This window comes from Oncorhynchus mykiss, chromosome 8 (genome assembly GCF_057628025.1).
Source record: "Oncorhynchus mykiss isolate SJ-2025 chromosome 8, ASM5762802v1, whole genome shotgun sequence".
Classification (NCBI taxonomy): Eukaryota; Metazoa; Chordata; class Actinopteri; order Salmoniformes; family Salmonidae; genus Oncorhynchus; species Oncorhynchus mykiss.
This window is the reverse complement of record NC_143029.1, coordinates 60,145,125-60,164,861: the sequence shown is the minus strand read 5'-3', so window position 1 is coordinate 60,164,861 and position 19,737 is coordinate 60,145,125. Positions and strand designations below refer to the sequence as shown.

At 42.3% G+C, this 19,737-nt stretch overlaps 2 protein-coding genes and 1 pseudogene across 4 annotated transcripts in view; 2 read left to right on the top strand and 1 right to left on the bottom strand.

Moving 5' to 3' along the window:
• Positions 1–19,737, bottom strand: part of LOC110530233 (ephrin type-B receptor 1) — a 304,623-nt gene that overhangs the window by 153,528 nt on the left and 131,358 nt on the right. The window lies entirely within an intron of this gene.
• LOC149982047 (CD209 antigen-like protein A) lies at positions 357–1,363 on the top strand (annotated as a pseudogene).
• On the top strand, positions 7,177–8,741 carry LOC110530234 (uncharacterized). Its single transcript, XM_021613131.3, has one exon. It carries the CDS (start codon positions 7,306–7,308, stop codon positions 8,359–8,361), a length of 1,056 nt encoding a protein of 351 aa, XP_021468806.3. The 5' UTR covers positions 7,177–7,305; the 3' UTR covers positions 8,362–8,741.

Here is a 19,737-nt window from a genome sequence, read left to right as displayed (position 1 = left end):
GACAATGGGAACACACATTAAGGAATCTGGTTGTTGCAGAACCAATTCATTTTGAAAAAGCAATCAATTTTTATATTCTTTCACAAACAGGTGGCAGGGGTATGGACATATCATTTGGACTCAACTGACTTCCTGAAATGGAAGTTCCCTGTCTAGCAGTGGTTACAGCTCCAGATAGAGAGATACAGCGATAGCACTTTTAGGAATCTGCTTCTTTGTTAAAATCAACATAAAGAAGAAGATTCATTTGCAGATCCCAAACACAGCCACATCCTGATTCTTGTGAAGTCTTATATTCACACCTATTTAGCAGCCAATCACATTCAATGTTTTGTATTGTCTGCCTAATATGGCATGCCCATTGGTGGTAAGACATCTATAAAATGTTCAGAACACAACTTCATACTAGAACATATTCTGTAGTCGGTCGTCTGGTAATAGTAGAGCTGCTGCAGTTTGTCTGGGGATGCTGTGTGTTCTCCTACTGGCTGGGATTGTAGGTCTGGGTTTTTACCACAAGAATATCATCAGTGGGTTTGAGGATTGGAAAGTCAGCAACTTCAACCTGTCTAAGAAAAAAGACCAGTTAGAGACCAGCTTCAACACCATAACTAATGAGAGAGACCAGCTACAGACCAGCTACAACACCATGAAAAAGGAGACAGACCAGCTACAGACCAGCTACAACACCATGAAAAAGGAGACAGACCAGCTACAGACCAGCTACAACACCATGACCAAGGAGATAGACCAGCTACCAGCTTCAATAACCTGGCTAAGGTTACCAGTTGAAGTCGGCAAGAGACAGGCTTCAGGAGCGCTTTTCTGACCTAAAACGAGCTGGGCCTAAAGGCTGGACGCTGTTTCAGTCCAGTTGGTATTACATCTCCTCTGAGGTAAAATCCTGGGATGAGAGCAGACAGGACTGTATTGAGAGAGGAGCAGACCTGGTGATCATAAACAGCAAAGACGAGCAGACATTTCTCACTAATCTCAACAAGAGGATCTGGATTGGCCTGACTGACAAAGACATAGAGGTGACCTGGAAATGGGTGGACGGTACCAAACTGACCACATCCTATTGGACGGGAAAGCAACCTGATAATGGTGGTGGGGATCCAAAATATGGGGAGGAGGATTGTACTGAGATTGTTATGGGGTGGATATGGAATGATATTTCATGTGCAAATCATTACAATTGGGTCTGTGAGAAGGTTGTATAACAGTGTTATAATTTATTGCATGTGTATGTACCAGATGTGCTCCCTGATTTTGTATCATGAAGTTTTGATATGAGCAAGGAAATGTTTTAGAAATTTGATAAGAAGCTTCAAAGAAATGACTCTGAAATGTAAATACTGTTCTTTCCTATTTGTGTTCACAAACTGGTGGTTAGGCAGACATGTCGGCACTTAACTCAACTGACTCCCTGTCTACCAGTGGTTGTGTCCAGTGGTGCAAAGTACTTAAGCAAAAATACTTAAAAGTATCTAGTTTGTGGTATCTGTACTTTACTTTACTATTGATATATTTTTCTATTGATACTCCACTACATTCCTAAACAACGTAATGTACTTTTTACTCCATAAATTTCCCTGACACCCAAAAGTACTCGTTACATATTGAATGCTTTAGCAGGACAGAAAAATGGTCTAATTCACGCACTTAAAGAGAAACTCCCTGGTCATCGCTATTGCATCTGATCTGGTGGACTCACTGAACACAAATGCTTTGTTTGTAAATTATGTCTGAGTTTTGGAGTGTTCCCCTGGCTATAAGTCAATTTAAAAAACAAGAAAATCATTCCGTCTGGTTTGCTTAATATAAGGCATTTGAAATGATTTATACTTTGACTTCTACTTTTGATACTTAAGTATATTTTGCCAATTACATTTACTGGTGAAACTGAAGTATATTTCAAACAAAATACTTTTTCTGAAGTAGGATTTTACTGGGTGACTTTCACTTGAGTCATTTTCTATTAAGGTATCTGTACTTTCACTCAAGTATGACTATTGGGTACTTTTTCCAGCGCTGGCTATGTCTAGCTAACACAGCATCAGATAAAGATATAGCAATGTGGTACTGTCAGCTGTCAGACATGAACAACCTGCGAGGCCTTTTTTTTTTTTTTTACTTTGTAAGCATGTGGAGAAATATTATGCAAAATGCAAGAAATACCTATAGCCACATCAGAGGTCCTTAAAATGTTATCCTATATACCCCCATGTTTGTGTGTATTACTATCGTGATGCATGTAATGGATCTTACTCTGCTTGCCAGTGTGATGTGATCTACTTTAGTTTGGTATTTCTAGGTCGCTTGCTTGTATTGTTCATTTGTTGCTCTCTGATTGATTTTGTCTTGATTATTGAATGACGTGTCTCTTCAATTGCTTTGTTGCATGAAGAAAAAAGTCAATAAAGTTTTTGGTCACAAAAAAAAAAATGAGCACACCTCGGGTTGTAGCAGGCCCTATGTTACGTCTAGAGGATTAGAAGAAGTAGGCCTAGTACTCAACGGGCTAAACTGCCAGTGGTTATGTCTAAAAGAACATTGGATAGAGGGGGGACAATGGTAACACGCATAAAGGAATCTGGTTCTTTGTTATTAAAATCAACATAAAGAGGACGATTCGATTCCAGATCTCCAACCTCCAGACCCCAAACACAGCCACCTCCTCATTCTTGTGAAGTCTTATATTCACACCTATTTGGCAGCCAATCACGTTCAAGGTTTTGTATTGTCTGCCAAATATGGCACGCCTATTGGTGGTAAGACACCTATAAAATGTTCCTTACACACAACACAGCGTTCGTATTTGAACAGGTTCTCTAGCAGATCGTCTGGGAATTAGTAGTTGAGACCGTGGTAGAACATGGAAATGTCAGAGGATAAGTATGCCAATATAGACCGGTTGTGTAACAAAGGGGCGAGCTAAAATTTTCATTAATATTTGAAAATGCCATCGTCTCTCAGGACTCAAGCGACAAAACCGTTGAGGATGCCACCTCTAAGGGCAGACCAGGACCTAACCCCTTAAGTTCTGATTACTCAAGTAGGAGACCCCCCGGAGCTGCTGCAGTTTGTCTGGGGTTGCTGTGTGTCCTCCTACTGGCTGGGATCATAGAACTGGGTTTCTACCACAAGAAACAGCAATCAGAGCAAAGAAAGAGAATAGTTGCAGAACACTGGGAGAAGAAGAAAGACCAGACACAGACCAGCTACAACAAACTGACAACAGAGAGAAACCAGTTATAGAGGGGAGAGTCAGGCTTCAGAAGATCTTGTCTGACCTAAAACAAACGGGTTGGTATTACCTCTCCTCTGAAGACAAATTATAGGATGAGAGCAGACAGGACTGCATTGAGAGAGGAGCAGACCTGGTGATCATAAACAGCAATGAAGAGCAGAGATTTCTCACTAGGCCCAACAAGGAGGTCTGGATTGGCCTGACAGAAAAAGACATAGAGGGGACCTGGAAATGGGTGGACGGTACCCCACTGATTACAGCCTATTGGATGGGAAAACGTGAATTGTGATTTTTTATTGATTTTACCCTGATTTTACCAGGTAAGTTGACTGAGAACACATTTTCATTTAAAGCAATGACCTGGGGAATAGTTACAGGGGAGAGGAGGGGGGATGAATGAGAAATTGGAGGCCGGGGATGATTAGTTGGCCATAATGGTATGAGGGCCAGATTAGGAATTTAGCCAGCGCACCGGGGTTAATGGCGCTTTCAAGACAAATGGGAACTCTGAAAAATACGAAGTAAAATCATGACGTCAGTGATCTTCAGGAAGTTGGAAATTTCCGAGTTCCCAGTTCCCAGTTTCCAGTTGTTTTGAATGCGGCATAACACCCCTAGTTTTGCGATACGTGCCATGGGATCTTTAGTGACTACAGAAAGTTAGGACACATGTTTAACATCCCATCTGAAAGACGGCACCCTACACAGGAAAATGTCTCCGATCACTGCACTGGGCTATTTTTTTAGACCAGAGGAAAGAATGCCCCCTACTCGCCCTCCAACACCACTTCCAGCAGAATCTGGTCTCCCATCCAGGGACTGACCAGGACCCCACCCTGTTAACCATCAAAAGCAAGCCAGCAGTGCGATGCAGGGTGGTATGCTGAATAGGGAGGAGCATTGTGCTGAGCACTCTCCTAAGTTGATATGGAATGATTTGTCATGTGACGCTCATCGTTACTGGATCTGTGAGATGGTCATTTAACAATGTTATATTAATGCAGGTACACTACATGACCAAAAGCATGTGGACACCTGCTCATCGAACATCTTATTCCAAAATCATGGGCATGAATATGGAGTTGGTTCCCTCTTTGTTGCTATAACAGCCTCCCCTCTTCTGGGAAGGCTTTCCAGTAGATGTTGGAACATTGCTGTGGGGACTCGATTCCATTCAGCCACAAGAGCATTAGTGTGGTCGAACACTGATGTTGGGCGATTAGGCCTGGCTCGCAGTCGGCATTCCAATTCATCCCAAAGGTGTTCAATAGGGTTGAGGTCAGGGCTGTGTGCATGCCAGTCAAGTTCTTCCACACCGATCTCGACAAACCATTTCTGTATGGACCTCACATTGTGCACAGGGGCATTGTCATACTGAAACAGGAAAGGGCCTCCCCTAAACTGTTGCTACAAAGTTGGAATCACAGAATGGTCTAGAAAGTCATTGTATGAAATTTGATGAACTGACTTGTTGAAAAAGTGGTTTTCTATGATGATGCCATGTTGAAAGTCACTGAGTGCTTCAGTTTGTCTATGGAGATGGCATAGCAGTGTGCTCAATTTTATACACCTGTCAGCAATGGTTGTGGCTGAAATAGCCGAATACACTCATTTGAATGGGTACTTTTATATACAATGTATTCGGAAAGTATTCAGACCTCTTGACTTTTTGCACGTTGTACTTTACAGTCTTATTCTAAAATGGATTAAAACGTTTTTTTTCCCCCTCATCAATGTTCACACAATGCCCCATAATGACAAAGCAAAAACTGTTTTTTATTTTATTTTTGCGAAGGTATTAAAACAAAAAACAAAAATATGCCATTTACCTAACTATTCAGACCCTTTACTCAGTACTTTTTTGAAGCACCTTTAGCAGCGATTACAGCCTCGACTCTTCTTGGGTATGATGCTACAAGAAGCTTGAGCTTCTTCTCTGCAGATCCTCTCAAGCTCTGACAGGCTGGATGGAGAGTATCGCTGCACAGCTATTTTCCGGTCTCTCCACAGTTGTTCGATCGGGTTCAAGTCAGGGCTCTGGCTGGGCCACACAAGGACATTCAGAGACTTGTCCCGAAGCCGCTCCTGCATTGTCTTGGCTGTGTGCTTCGGGTCGTTGTCCTGTTAGAAGGTGAACCTTTGCCCAGTCTGAGGTCCTGAGCACTCTGGAGCAGGTTTTCATCAAGGATCTCTCTGTAATTTGCTCAGTTCATCTTTTCCTCGATCCTGACTAGTCTCCCAGTCCCTGCAGCTGAAAAATATCCCCACGGCATGATGCTGCCACCACCAGGTTTCACCGTAGAGGTTTCCTCCAGATGTGATGCTTGGCATTCAGGCCAATGAGTTCAATCTTAGTTTCATCAGACCAGAGAATCTTGTTTCTCATGGTCTGAGAGTCCTTTAGATGCCTTTTGGCAAACTCCAAGCGGGCTGTCATGTGCATTTTACTGAGGATTGGCTTTAGTAAATGCCTGATTGGTGAAGTGCTGCAAAGATGGTTATCCTTCTGGAAGGTTCTCCCATCTCCACAGAGGAACTCTGGAGCTCTGTCAGCATAACCATTGGGATTTTGGTCAGCTCCCTGACAATGGCCCTTCTCCCCTGATTGCTCAGTTTGGCTTGGCGGCCAGGTCTAGGAAGAATCTTGTTTTTTCCAAACATCTTCCATTTAAGAATGATGGAGGCCACTGTGTTCTTGGGGAGCTTCAATGCTGCAGAAATGCTTTGGTACCCTTCCCAGATCTGTGCCTCGACACAATCCTGTCTCGGAGCTCTACAATTCCTTTGACCTCATGGCTTGGATTTTGCTCTGTCATTCACTGTCAACTGTGACTGCAAACTTGTTGGATGCACTTGCAGTTTTCTTAGGTTGTCTTTCGAAATATGTTTTGCTCAATAGGAGATGAATGGTGAATAACGTTTTGAGTCATTTTATTGCAAATAAGAATATAATATGTTTCTGAACACTTTTACATTAATGTGGATGCTACCATGATTATGGATAATGAATAATGATGATCACACCCCCAAAATCATGAATAATGCTCATATCCAGAGTGTGAATTACACCGTGACATTTGGGGCATCTCTATTTGGCTCTCTATCATGGGCTTAAGAGTAAAGATGCAATTTAATAGTAAAAATGTATTACTTTTTATTATCCGATTGTCAAACATATCACTTCAGAAAGTAGGCTACCTGTGCATGTTCATCCAATCAATGCACTGCATGTGCACTAGCTCCATTTTGTAAATGGAAAGAAACATCTGTTACAAAACACCCACAAATGTTCCTAATGACATTTGTCGATTGCCATTGATTAGGCCGACATTAATCCATGTGTCTTGCTGACAGTGACCTTTTTTTTTGTGGCTTGAAAAGTCGGTACACGTGAAACGATTGATTGATGGATCTTGTTAGTTGTCTTTGTTGCATGATGAAAAATCTGGTTGCAGCAGGCCTGTGTACACGTCTACAGTATTACAACAGGTAGACCTAGTACTTCTCTGTACCAGAGTGAAGTGATACATACTGTATTAAAAGGATACTTTGGGATTTTAGCATGCTAGCAGATACCCATAGGCTTCCAGTCATTGTGCTAACACTAGTTAGCATTGGCTTGCGAAACTACCTCTAACTTCCTTCATACTAGACACAAAGACATTGCATGCTATCCATGTGTTCACCTGACCCTGTGGAAGTTGGTAAAGGACCTCATTGCCAAAATCTCAAATACCCCATTAAGGGGTCTGCTCACATTTATAAAAATGGCCCATGGACTTTGAAGAGACATTCCAAAGAGACCAATGCAGAGGTGGTCTAATAGTCATGTCACCGGACTTCACACATACAACCACAGTGTCTGACTTCCTGGGCCTTGCATTTACCAGGCAATAACACATGTTGTTTTGCATCGTCTTTTGCATAGCTTCCTGTTTATTGGTGGTTACCGTTGAATATAGAACACTTTGGACTCAGGTTCACAGCTTTCTTTCAACATGCACAGACATTACTAGGACATCGGGTAGCAGCAATTGAGACAGTGGGAGATCATGGAAATGTCGGAGAATATCTATACCAATATTGACAGCATTTTTGAAGGTGACCCCTGTGGCAGAAGGGCAGCAAACAGAGACGAGGATATCAACGAAGATAGCATCATCTTCCAAGACTCAAGAGATGCGGCCGAGGACGATGACACCTGTATGGGCAGACCAGCAGCTAACCCCTCAGGTTCTAAGAGCTTAGGTAGGAGACCCTCCAGAGCTGGTGATGTGTGTTGGGGGCTGCTTTGTGTTCTCCTACTGGCAGGGATCATAAGCCTAGGCTTCTACCGCAATACAGTCATGAATAGTTATAAAGACAACTTGACAAAAGAGAAGAACCAGCTAGAGACCAGCAACAACAACCTGACTACAGAGAGAGACCAGCTACAGACCAGCTACAAAAACATGACTAAGAAAAGAAACCAGCTACAGGTCAGTTACAACAAACTGCGCGCAAAGAGTAGCCAGCTACAGACCAGCTACAACATCATGACCAAGGAAAGAGATCAGCTACAGACCAGCTACAACACCATGAACAAGGAGAGAGACCAACTACAAACCAGTTACAACACCATGAACAAGGAGAGAGACCAACTACAAACCAGTTACAATAACCTTGCTGAGGAAATTGACCAGTTGAAGACGGAGAGAGACTTGCTTCAGAAGAGGTTTTCTGGCCTAAAACGAGCTGGGCCTAAAGGCTGGATGCTGTTTCAGTCCACTTGGTATTACATCTCCTCTGAGGTAAAATCCTGGGATGAGAGCAGACAGGACTGCAATGAGAGAGGAGCAGACCTGGTGATCATAAATAGCAAAGAGGAGCAGACATTTCTCACTAATCTGAACAAGAGGATCTGGATTGGCCTGACTGACAAAGACAAAGAGGGGACCTGGAAATGGGTGGATGGTACTCCACTGACCACAAGCTACTGGATGGGAAAAAATCCTGATAACAAAATGGAGGAAGATTGTGCTGAGATCAGCATTGGACCGGTAGAAGGGAACTGGGATGATTTTTCATGTGCCACTCATCTCAACAGGATCTGTGAGCAGAAGCATTAACTTTGTATTGTAAACTGGTTGGAGAACTACGCTTGTATGCTCTCTCTCTGTCTCTGTCTCTGTCTCTCTCTCTGTCTCTCTCTCTCTCTGTCTCTCTCTCTCTGTGTCTCTCTCTCTCACTCTTTCTCTGTCTCTGTCTCTCTCTCTCTCTCTCTCTGTCTCTCTGTCTCTCACTCTTTCTCTGTCTCTGTCTCTCTGTCTCTTTCTCTGTCTCTGTCTCTCTCTCTCTCTGTCTCTGTCTCTGTCTCTCTGTCTCTTTCTCTCAATTTCAATTCAAGGGGCTTTATTGGCATGGGAAACATATGTTAACATTGCCAAAGCAAGTGAAATAGATAATAAACAAAATTACAAAAGTTCCAAAATAAATATTGTCTACATTACGTCTATATACAGTATACAGTGTTGTAATACAGTCTCTCTCTCTCTCTCAGGTATGTATAGTGCATATAGCATTTAACAATCTTTATAAATGTTTCATTCCAAAGAAGATGGCCTGTACAGTGCACTTAGCACCATTTTGGTTGTCTTCAAATGTTACTTAGCACATTCAAATTCCTTTATTATTTCATTATTCAAATAAAGAGCTGTAGCTCTGTGAAACGTCTACTCACAGCTGTGAGTCCTAGCTGCAGCCTGTGCAAGTGCCAACAAAGTCCTTACTGAAGATGCAGAATCCTCGATTACTATCTCGCTCAGGCTAGACACCGACTAACACATTCAAGATCATGTGCTACTGAATTACAATTATTGGGCCGCAGACTGTTACATGTCGACCACGTGCTGGCATGATGGTAAGGTTTTCCTTGAGGCCCCATTTGAGATGACTTGACATTACTTAGTGGCCTGGGCATCTATTCAAAAAAGTGTCTCAGAGAAGGAGTGCTAATCTAGAATCAGCTCCCTCAACTCCAGTCATCGTACTCGTAGTCTGTACTCCAACTAGATGGATATGTCCCATTTACATCAGCACAGTGATTATTGTAATGAGGAAAATAGGTCTGCAACATGGATGTTGAAGTGCTGGCTGTCATCTTGAACAGTTTTAGTTGCTCAGCATGTCTGCCTCATCGATCCCTAGATAAAAGACACAATTAGCAGTCTCTCTCTCTCTCTCTCTCTCTTTCTTTCTCTGTGTGTGTGTTTGTGGTTTCCTGCATTTAGGCTATATCTATCCTCCTCGGTGTGTGTGTCAGTGGGTTGGTTGTTAACTTCCCCTGACCTATAACCTCCTCAGCACTACATCAGTACTAATGGAGAGAAGATGACCTCTACAATACACACAGCCACATAAGAGAGAAAATAAACAGAAATAATGAGAAAGATTCTCTCTCAATTCATTTCAATTCAAGGCGCTTTATTGGCATAGGAAACATATGTTAACATTGCCAAAGCAAGTGAAGTAGATCATATACAAAAGTGAAAAAAACAATAAAAATGAACAGTAATGTAATGGCTTTCGTTGTCGGATGAGGAAGAGTAGTCGGACCAAAGCGCAGCGTGGTAAGTCATCATGTTTGTTTATTGAACTGAACATTAATACAAAATAACAAGAGACTAAATGAAACCGAAACAGTCCTGTAAGTTGCAAACACTAAACAGTGTCTTCTCTTGAGAGCCAGGTCTGCCTACGGCGGCTTTTCTAAATAGCAAAGCTAAGCTCACTGTTTCTGTATATAGTCAAAGCTTTCCTTAAGTTTGGGTCAGTCACAGTGATCAGGTATTCTCTGTTTAAAGCCAAATAGCATTTTGGTTTTCTCAGTTTATTTGTTAATACTTTCCAATGTGTCAAGTAATTCTCATTATGTTTTCTAGTGATTTGGTTGGGTCTAATTGTGTTGCTGTCCTGGGGCCCTGTAGGGTATGTTAGTGTTTGTGAACAGAGCCCCAGGAAAGGCTTGCTTCGGGGACTCTTCTCAAGGTTAATCTCTCTGAAGGTGATGGCTTTGTTATGGAAGGTTTGGGAATCACTTCCTTTTAGGTGGTTGTAGAATTTAGCGTCTCTTTTCTGGATTTTGATAATTAGTGGGTATCGGCCTAATTCTGCTCTGCATGTATTATTTGGTGTTTAACGTTGTACACAGAGGATATTTTTTGCAGAATTCTGAATGCAGAGTCTCAATTTGGTGTATGTCCCATTTTGTGAATTCTTGGTTGGTGAGCGGACCCCAGACCTCACACCCATAAAGGGCAATGGGTTCTATAATTAATTCAAGTATTTTTTGCCAGATCCTCATTGGTATGTCGAATTTTATGTTCCTTTTGATGGCATAGAAGGCCCTCCTTGCCTTGTCTCTCAGATCGTTCATAGCTTTGTGGAAGATACCTGTGGAGCTGATGTTCAGGCCAAGGTATGTATCGTTTTTTGTGTGCTCTCGAGTTACGGTGTCTAGATGGAATTTGTATTTGTGGTCCTGGCGACTGGACCTTTTTTGGAACACCATTATGTAGGTCTTACTGAGATTTACTGTCAGGGCCCAGAATATCTAGGTGCTGCTGTAGGCCTTCCTTGGTTGGTGACAGAACCACCAGATCATCAGCAAACAGTAGACATTTGACTTCAGATTCTAGTAGGGTGAGGCCGGGTGCTGCAGACTGTTCTAGTGCCTTCGCCAGTTCTAGTGCCTTCGCCTCTTCGTTGAAGAGGGTGGGGCTTAAGCTGCATCCCTGTCTCACCCCACGGCCCTGTGGGAAGACATGTGTGTGTTTTTTGTCAATTTTAACCAAACACTTGTTGTTTGTGTACATGGATTCTAAAATTTCTTATGTTTTTCCCCTAACACCACTTCCCATCAATTTGTATAGCAGACCCTCAAGCCAAATTGAGTCGAAGGCTTTTTTGAAATCAACAAAGCATGAGAAGACTTTGCCTTTGTTTTGGTTTGTTTGTTTGTCACTTAGGGTGTGCAGCGTGAATACGTGGTCTGTCGTATGATAATTTGGTTTAAAGCCAATTTGACATTTGCTCTGATAATGCAGGGGATTTTCCCAAGGATGCTGTTGATGCATATCCCATGTTTTCTGTTTGACATTTTAGATTTGATAGGGAAGCTGAGAGGTCAAATATACTGTTTAGATTTTCTACTGCTAAGTTTACACCTTCACTATTACAGTGGAACGTTTTGTCCAGGAAGTTGTCTAAAAGGGATTGAATTTGTTGTTCCATAATTGTTTTTTGGTAGGTTTCCACATTACTTTCCTTCCATCTATAGCATTTCTTAATATTACTCAGTTCCTTTGGCTTTGATACCTCATGATTGAATATTACTCTGTTCAAGTAGACTGTGATTTTGCTGTGATCTGATAGGGGTGTCAGTGGGCTGACTGTGGACACTGAGAGACTCTGGGTTGAGGTCAGTGATAAAGTAGTCTACAGTACTACTGCCAAGAGATGAGCTATAGGTGTACCTACCATAGGAGTCCCCTTGAAGCCTACCATTAACTATGTACATACCCAGCGTGCGACAGAGCTGCATGAGTTTTGACCTGTTTTTGTTGGTTATATTGTCATAGTTGTGCCTAGGGAGGAATATGGGGGAGGGAATGCTGTCACCTCCAGGCAGGTGTTTGTCCCCCTGTGTGCTGAGGGTGTCAGGTTCTTGTCCGGTTCTGGAATTTAGGTCACCACAGACTAGTACATGTCCCTGGGCCTGGAAATGATTGATTTCCACCTCCAGGATGGTGAAGCTGTCTTCATTAAGCTATGGGGATTCCATTGGGGGGATATAGGTAGCACACAGGATAACATTTTTCTCTGTTAAGATAATTTCCTTTTGAATTTCTAGCTAAATGTAAAATGTTCCTGTTTTCATTCATTTAGTTAGGTCTGCTCTATATCAAATTAGCATAACCCCTGAGTCCCTTCCCTGTTTCATACCTGGTAGTTTGGTGGATGGGACTACCAGCTCTCTGTAACCTAGAGGGCAACCAGTGGGTCTGTCTCCTCTATACCATGTTTCTTGTAGGATGACAATGTTTGTATTTCCAATTTCTTTGATGAAGTCCAGGTTCCTGCTCTTTAGGCTAAAGGCAGATGACCTCAGGCCTTGGATATTCCAGGATGAGATAGCGAAGACTTTGTGTTCCATATAGTGTCCAATGTTGTGGGTCGTGTGGTTTTGTCTCAGGCCAGTAAGTGTGAGCAGAGCCTGCTGAGCATCTGTGGTACATTCCACTGGCTTGGGCTAGTGTAAGAGTGGGGGTTGGGCCTGTTCTGCCCGCTCACGGCCTGGGCGTATGTGAGACTCTCTTTGCGGGAGTGGGGGGCATGCGATGGGAAGGAGGGGCAAAGGTCTGATCTGAGGGGGCCTAAATGGGGTGTGGGCATGGTTGACTTGGGGGGTGTTGATTTCTTGGGGTGGAGGTGTGGATGGGGGGGTCTGGGAGAGTGTATCGCTAGTCTGGGCGGGATGTCTATTGATCTGTTGCTCCTGTGTGAAGTGTTGGGGCTGTGTTTGAGAGCGATGTCCTTTAGGGTCTGGGCGAAGGTGGGCACTGCTGCCTTGTATAGGTGGACCTGGTCGTAATGGCTGTTCAAGTCCAGGGTGGAATGGTGGGCCAGGAAAACATTTGGTTTTGAGGCACAGTCACGAGAAATACTTGCGTTTACCCGCTGTATGGTAGCAGGGTGGAAATAACCACTTGTGCGTTGGTGAAAGGAGAAGAAGCTTTTCCAATCACTCCCTTGCGTGTTGTGGCCACCGTTTCCTGCTGTGATCTCAGGTCATTTGTGCCTGTGTCAGGAGGGCTATCAGGGTGGCTGACGGGGGGTGATGATCCCCTGGGCTTGGGCTTCTTCATTTGTCTGCCCTGCTGAGTTGTCGACGCTACGGTCAGGGTCTGGGGTAGACTGTTCTGCTGTGCTGTCGAGACTTTTATTGGGAGCTGAGGTGGGCTGTTCTGCTAGCTTCTCTGAGGGGGTGGTCACCTCTTTGTCACACGCCATCCCCCTCACCCTCTCCTCCAGCAGTCTGATCCTCTCCTCTGGTTCTCTGTTCTTCTCCTGCTCCTGCTCTTTCTCCTGTAGATGTTGTCTCACTACAGAGCGCAGATATGTCTCTCTCTACCTCCAGTTCTCTAGATCTAGTTAACTTCTTATGGCTGGGGGCAGTATTGAGTAGCTTGGATGAATAAGGTGCCCAGAGTAAACTGCCTGCTACTCAGTCCCAGAAGCTAAGATATGCATATTATTAGTAGATTTGGATATAAAACCCTCTGAAGTTTCTAAAACTGTTTGAATGATGTCTGTGAGTATAACAGAACTCATAAGGCAGGCAAAAACCTGAGAAAAAAATCCACCAGGAAGTTTGTAGGTTTGCCTATCCAATATACAGTGTCTATGGAGTCCTATTGGACTTCCTAAGGCTTCCACTAGATGTCAACCGTCTTTAGAACCTTGTTTGATGCTTCTACTGTGAGGGATGAGGGAATAAGAGCTGATTGAGTCATGGGTCTGGCAGAGTGCCACGAGCTCACTCAGTGAGAGTTAGCTGCGTTCTATCGCATTTCTACAGACAAAGGAATTCTCAGGTTGAAACATTATTGAAGATTTATGTTAAAAACATCCTAAAGATTGATTCAATACATCGTTTGACATGTTTTTACGAACTGTAATGGAATTTTTTTACTTTTCGCCTGGCCTGTGCGTCATTCCCCATTATTATAATAACTGGGGATAATCTAATATATATATGTGATTTTGGAAGTAAACGCGCGAACAAATAGGAGGTATTTGGACATAAATTATGGACGTTATCGAACCAAACAAACATTTATTGTGGAACTGGGATTCCTGGGAGTGCATTCTGATGAAGATCATCAAAGGTAAGTGAATATTTATAATGCTATTTCTGACTTCTGTTGACTCCACAACATGGCAGGTATCTATGGCTTGTTTGGCTTGTTTTTGTCTCTGAACGCTGTACTCAGATTATTGCATGGTGTGCTTTTTAACGTTTAAAAAAAAATCTGAGACAGCAGTTGCATTAAGGAGAAGTTCATCTAAAGTTCCATGTATAATACTTGTATCTTTTATCAATGTTTATTATGAGTATTTCTGTAAATTGATTTGGCTCTCTGCAAAATCACCAGATGTTTTGGAGGCAAAACATTACTGAACATAACGCGCCAATGTAAAATACGATTTTTGGATATAAATATGAACTTTATCGAACAAAACATACATGTATTGTGTAACATGAAGTCCTATGAGTGTCATCTGATGAAGATCATCAAAGGTTAGTGATTCATTTTATCTCTATTTCTGCTTTTGTGACTCCTCTCTTTGGCTGGAAAAATGGCTGTGTTTTTCTGTGACTAGGTACTGATCTACTTAATCAGATGGTGTGCTTTTGTCGTAAAGCCTTTTTGAAATCGGACAATGAGGGATTAACAACACGTTTATGTTTAAAATGGTGTAAAATACTTGTATGTTTGAGGAATTTTAATGATGAGATTTCTGTTGTTTGAATTTTGCGCCCTGCACTTTCACTGGCTGTTGTCATATCGATCCCGTTAACGGGATCTCAGCCATAAGATTAAGGGGGAGTTGTTGTGGTGGACTGTTGCCTGGGTCTGTGCTGACTGGAGTGTAATCACCTACTGTTCCAGCTCCACCTGCCTTACCTCCAGCTGGGTGAATGTATCCCTCATTTCAATGAGGGCGAAGAACTCTTTGCTGGGAGGTTGACTTTCCACTTGGGGTTGCTCATCTGTGGGTTTATGTAATGAAGAGGTCTGGTCTGACCCACTCGGGGTGGGGGTATCTTTCTCAAGGGAGAGCTTCTCCTGCTGAGCTATTTCTTTGATTTGGTGAAAGTCCAGCTGAAACTGTTTGGGGTTGCCCTGTACCAATACTGTTCCAGACTTATAGAGATTTGTATTAGCCGACTCAAGAGTCCTCGTTGTCTATTATCCTGAGTTTCCACCCATCGGTAACACCCCCTACCCCCCACCCCCCAACAGAGGGGTAGTGTGTTAATATGTTAATATGGCACATGCAAGGGGATGGTCTGTGTGGAAGATAAGTTTGCTTATTCTTCCATTTTTATAATAGTCGGCAAAAAGTGTCTCTTGATTTTCCATAAGGAGCTTCATTGTGTACTCTTTTCGTGTCTTATTACTTTTTACATACAGACGGTACTGTATTTTAATTACCTCTGAACATTGGGAGGGTGCTTCTAATGCAGCTCCATTGGGATGGTGCTCTCCTGCCATTGTTGGGCTCAAGGGCTTTGACACCTCTCACTTGACACGCCAGTGCTAATTGAAGTTGTATCAAGCTTGGTAGCCTTAAGTTAGCATTCAAGCCTTAGAAAGTAAAATATGTCATTGTGGTGTTTTTTTCTTGGCTTTTGGAATTAAAATATAGCTTCAGACGAAACATTACTCACTCAGTTCCAGGTTGGATGGTGTTTTCAGGTCTCTGTTCGCCAGAGCATTTTGCTGTATAGCTTGGGAATAATAATCGTCAATTCCGTAATTCGGTCAAAAATCAGGTTGTAGGTCTTGAGTTTTGATTTGGAGGGAAGGTTATGTTGTGGAGGGTAGTATCCTGTATATGTCCTTGCCAACAAAAAAATCCTAGTTTATCTAATTCTAAATCAATATTTTTTTTAAGATGCAGGAGCTCATCAGCTCATGACCTCTCTGTCTCTCTCTTTAAAGAAGTGGAAAATGGTATAAAAAAAGACCGCAATATCAATCACTGTTTTAAAAAGAAACATAGGACGTGGACATCTGAAGAGAGAAAGAGAGAGGAAGGAGAGAAAATGGGGAGGGCGAGAGCCATGACACTGCTGACATGATAGATGAGTTTACAGAAATCTGAGGAGCAAATTAAATAATTTTTTCAATGCTGTGCACTCTGTCCCACACTTTCTCTCCTCATCCTCTCTCTCCTTGTCTCTCCCCCTTGCTTACTTCCTTCTATCCTCTCCTTTCTCTCTCCCCTCTCCCCCCGTTCATGTCTCTCTTTCTCTACCCATCACTCTCCTTGTCACCACCCCTCCTCATCTCTCGTACTCCCATCCCCGTCTCTCCTCGTCTCTAACCAGTAATGACCATTCATCAACATTACAGGGAGCTGTCCCTTTCAGCGCAGCCTGTTCGTTATTGCAGCCTGTTCAGGGCTCGCCTTTCCTCCCCTCTCTTCTTCTCTCCTCTTCCCGCCACCCCCCACTCCACTACAGTCTGGGGGGGATTCCTCAACCCTTGTCTGTTCAAATGACCGCCATTTTTCACCACGCCAGAAAGGCCCCGTGGGCGTCTCAGATAATGTCTGGTTGGACTCTGCACTACCTTTCCATCCTCTTAAACTCACTGGTTTATAAAATGGTAGAATTAAATGTGTTTTGTTGGTGGATATCTACTGTGGACACACAAATATGCTCTGTAGCCTTGTTTTTATGTTATGTAAGAGATAAGCAATGGAATATAGATTGGACAATTTCACTTTTTCGGTATAGCCTTTAGCCTTGAAATAAATAGATAAAAACGTTGGTATTCATTACAAGTACACACACACACACACACACACACACACACAAACCATAAAGGAGACTGTAATGTGTACTATTGGATGATACAGTTGTAGCTCCACTAAAGTTTTTGTGATTATGCTGCGGTTTAGTATGGTGCCCTGCGTCACTACTTCTTTGCTCCATACCAGCGCAAGGGGGAGTTAGAGCACTGATTATGCTTTTGGGTCTAAAGGTGCTACTATGTCTCTGTAGTACTGTAGCCTACTCCCGACCGATCACGTTGTACAGCGCCTTAGTGGCGTGCGGGTCTAAGACACTGCATCGCAGTCCAAACTGTGCTGCTACAGACGCTGATTCAATACCTGTGCCGGCCTTTACTGGGAGATTCCTGAGATGACTGTAGGTTTTTAGTTTCTCTCCCTCTAAAAACACAAATAAATAATTCTAGGTAACAAACTGGCTTTATTTTTTTTGTCTCACCCCATGTTGAAGAATGGCCTATTCTCGCTCATTTTACGTTATTTGAAAACGAAATAATCTCCGAAATACTGTTATTTTTAAATAAAGTGATTATTATTATTATTATTCATTTAGAATTATATAAAAGCCCCTTGGAAAGTCTCACAGATATATTATTAACCCTGTTATTAGCAGGACAATATATAATGGTCATATAGGTCATGGCTCCCGAGTGGCGCACAATGGGATTACCTTGCAGTTCTCCAGCTGTATCCACTGAAATAGCGGTGAGCTGTATCACATCCGATTGTGATATGGCGGCACACAATTGGCTTAGCGTTTCTCTCCCTCTAAAAACAGAAATAAATGTTTTGACCTTAACAAATATTATTTTAGGCCTTTATTCAGATTACAATCACTCACTTTTTTTTAAACAAAATAACCTCCAAAATATTGTTATAGCTGAAGTTGGAAGTTTACATACACCTTAGCCAAAAACATTCCTGACATTTAATCCTAGTAAATATTCCCTGTCTTAGGTCAGTTAGGATCACCACTTCATTTTAAGAATAGGAAATGTCAGAATAATAGTAGAGAGAATGATATATTTCAGCTTTTATTTATTTTTTCACATTCCCAGTGGGTCAGAAGTTTACATTCACTCAATTAGCATTTGGTAGCATTGTCTAAAAACTGTTTAACTTGGGTCAAACGTTTTGGATAGCCTTCTACAAGCATCCCACAATAAGTTGGTTGAATTTTGGCCCATTCCTCCTGACAGAGCTGATGTAACTGAGTCAGGTTTGTAGGCCTTCTTGCTAGCACATGCTTTTTCAGTTCTGCACACACATTTTCTATAGGATTGAGGTCAGGGCTTTGTCATGGCCACTCCAAAACCTTGACTTTGTTGTCCTTAAGCCAGTTTGCCACAACTTTGGAAGTATGCTTGGGGTCATTGTCCATTTGGAAGACCCATTTGAGACCAAGCTTTAACTTGCTGACTGATGTCTTGAGATGTTGCTTCAATATATCCACATAATTTTCCTGCCTCATGATGATGGCCAAACAGTTCTATTTCTGTTTCATCAGACCAGAGGACATTTCTCCAAAAAGTACAATCTTTGTCCCCATGTGCAGTTGCAAACTATATATAGTCTGGCTTTTTCATGGCGGGTTTGGAGAAGTGGCTTCTTCCTTGCTGAGTGGTCTTTCAGGCTATGTCGATAGAGGACTTGTTTTACTGTGGATATAGATACATTTGTACCTGTTTCCTCCAGCATCTTCACATGGTCCTTTGCTGTTGTTCTGGCATTGATTTGCACTTTTCACATCAAAGTACGTTCATCTCTAGGAGACAGAATGCGTCTCCTTCCTGAGTGGTTTGACAGCTGCGTGGTCCCATGATGTTTATACTTGCGTACTATTGTTTGTACAGATGAACGTGGTACCTTCAGGTGTTTGGAAATTGCTCCCAAGGATGAACCAAACTTGTGGAGGTCTACAACTTTTTTTCTGAGGTCTTGGCAGATTTCTTTAGATTTTCCCATGATGTCAAGCAAAGAGGCACTGAGTTTGAAGGTAGCCCTTGAAATACATCCACAGGTACACCTCCAATTGACTCAAATGATGTCAATTAGCCTATCAGAAGCTTCTAAAGCTATGACATCATTTGGGGGGATTTTCCCAAACTGTTTAAAGGCACAGTCAACTTAGTGTATGTAAACTTCTGACCTACTGGAATTGTGATACAGTGAATTATAAGTGAAATAATCTGTCAATTAACAATTGTTGGAAAAATGACTTGTGTCATGCACAAAGTAGATGTCCTAACCGACTTGCCAAAACTATAGTGTGTTAGCAAGAAATGTGTGGAGTGGTTGAAAAACTAACCTCAGTGTATGTAAACTTCTGACTTCAACTGTATATAATCAAGTTGATGGCACAGTCATATAGCCCGGCACCTACATAAAGCTGAGTGACTCACTCCTTCATGACTTTGGATCAAAATAAAGAAGTACTGTACCCACATTATTTCGGATAGTCTTAAATAAAGAAATGTTTTGTTTATCCTAACCAGGACCCCATGTACTGTATTATAATAGCCAATAATAGCCAATATTCCAACACCTCTCCGGAGTGGCGCACCTGTCTAAAACAATGCATCACAGTGCAAAATGTAGATGCAGTTTTGATACCAGTGACGGCTGCCACCGGGAGACCCATGAGGCAACTTCTGGTTTTAATTTAGAGTCCTCCAATCCTCTATATGTAATTATTGGTGAAGAGTCATGTTCAATTTTTCATTTTTCTTGGAATAGAAACACCATAATATTAATTAAATGAATTAAGCAAAATCTCTTAAAATCAGTCCCATATACTGTGTTCTTCCAAAAAATACTCTAGTACAGCCACTATTGAAGGCTATCAAATGCTTCTCAAA

Coding starts and splice junctions, on each gene's coding strand:
- LOC110530234 (XM_021613131.3), top strand. CDS start 7,306: ATGGAAATGTCGGAGAATATCTATACCAATATTGACAGCATTTTTGAA.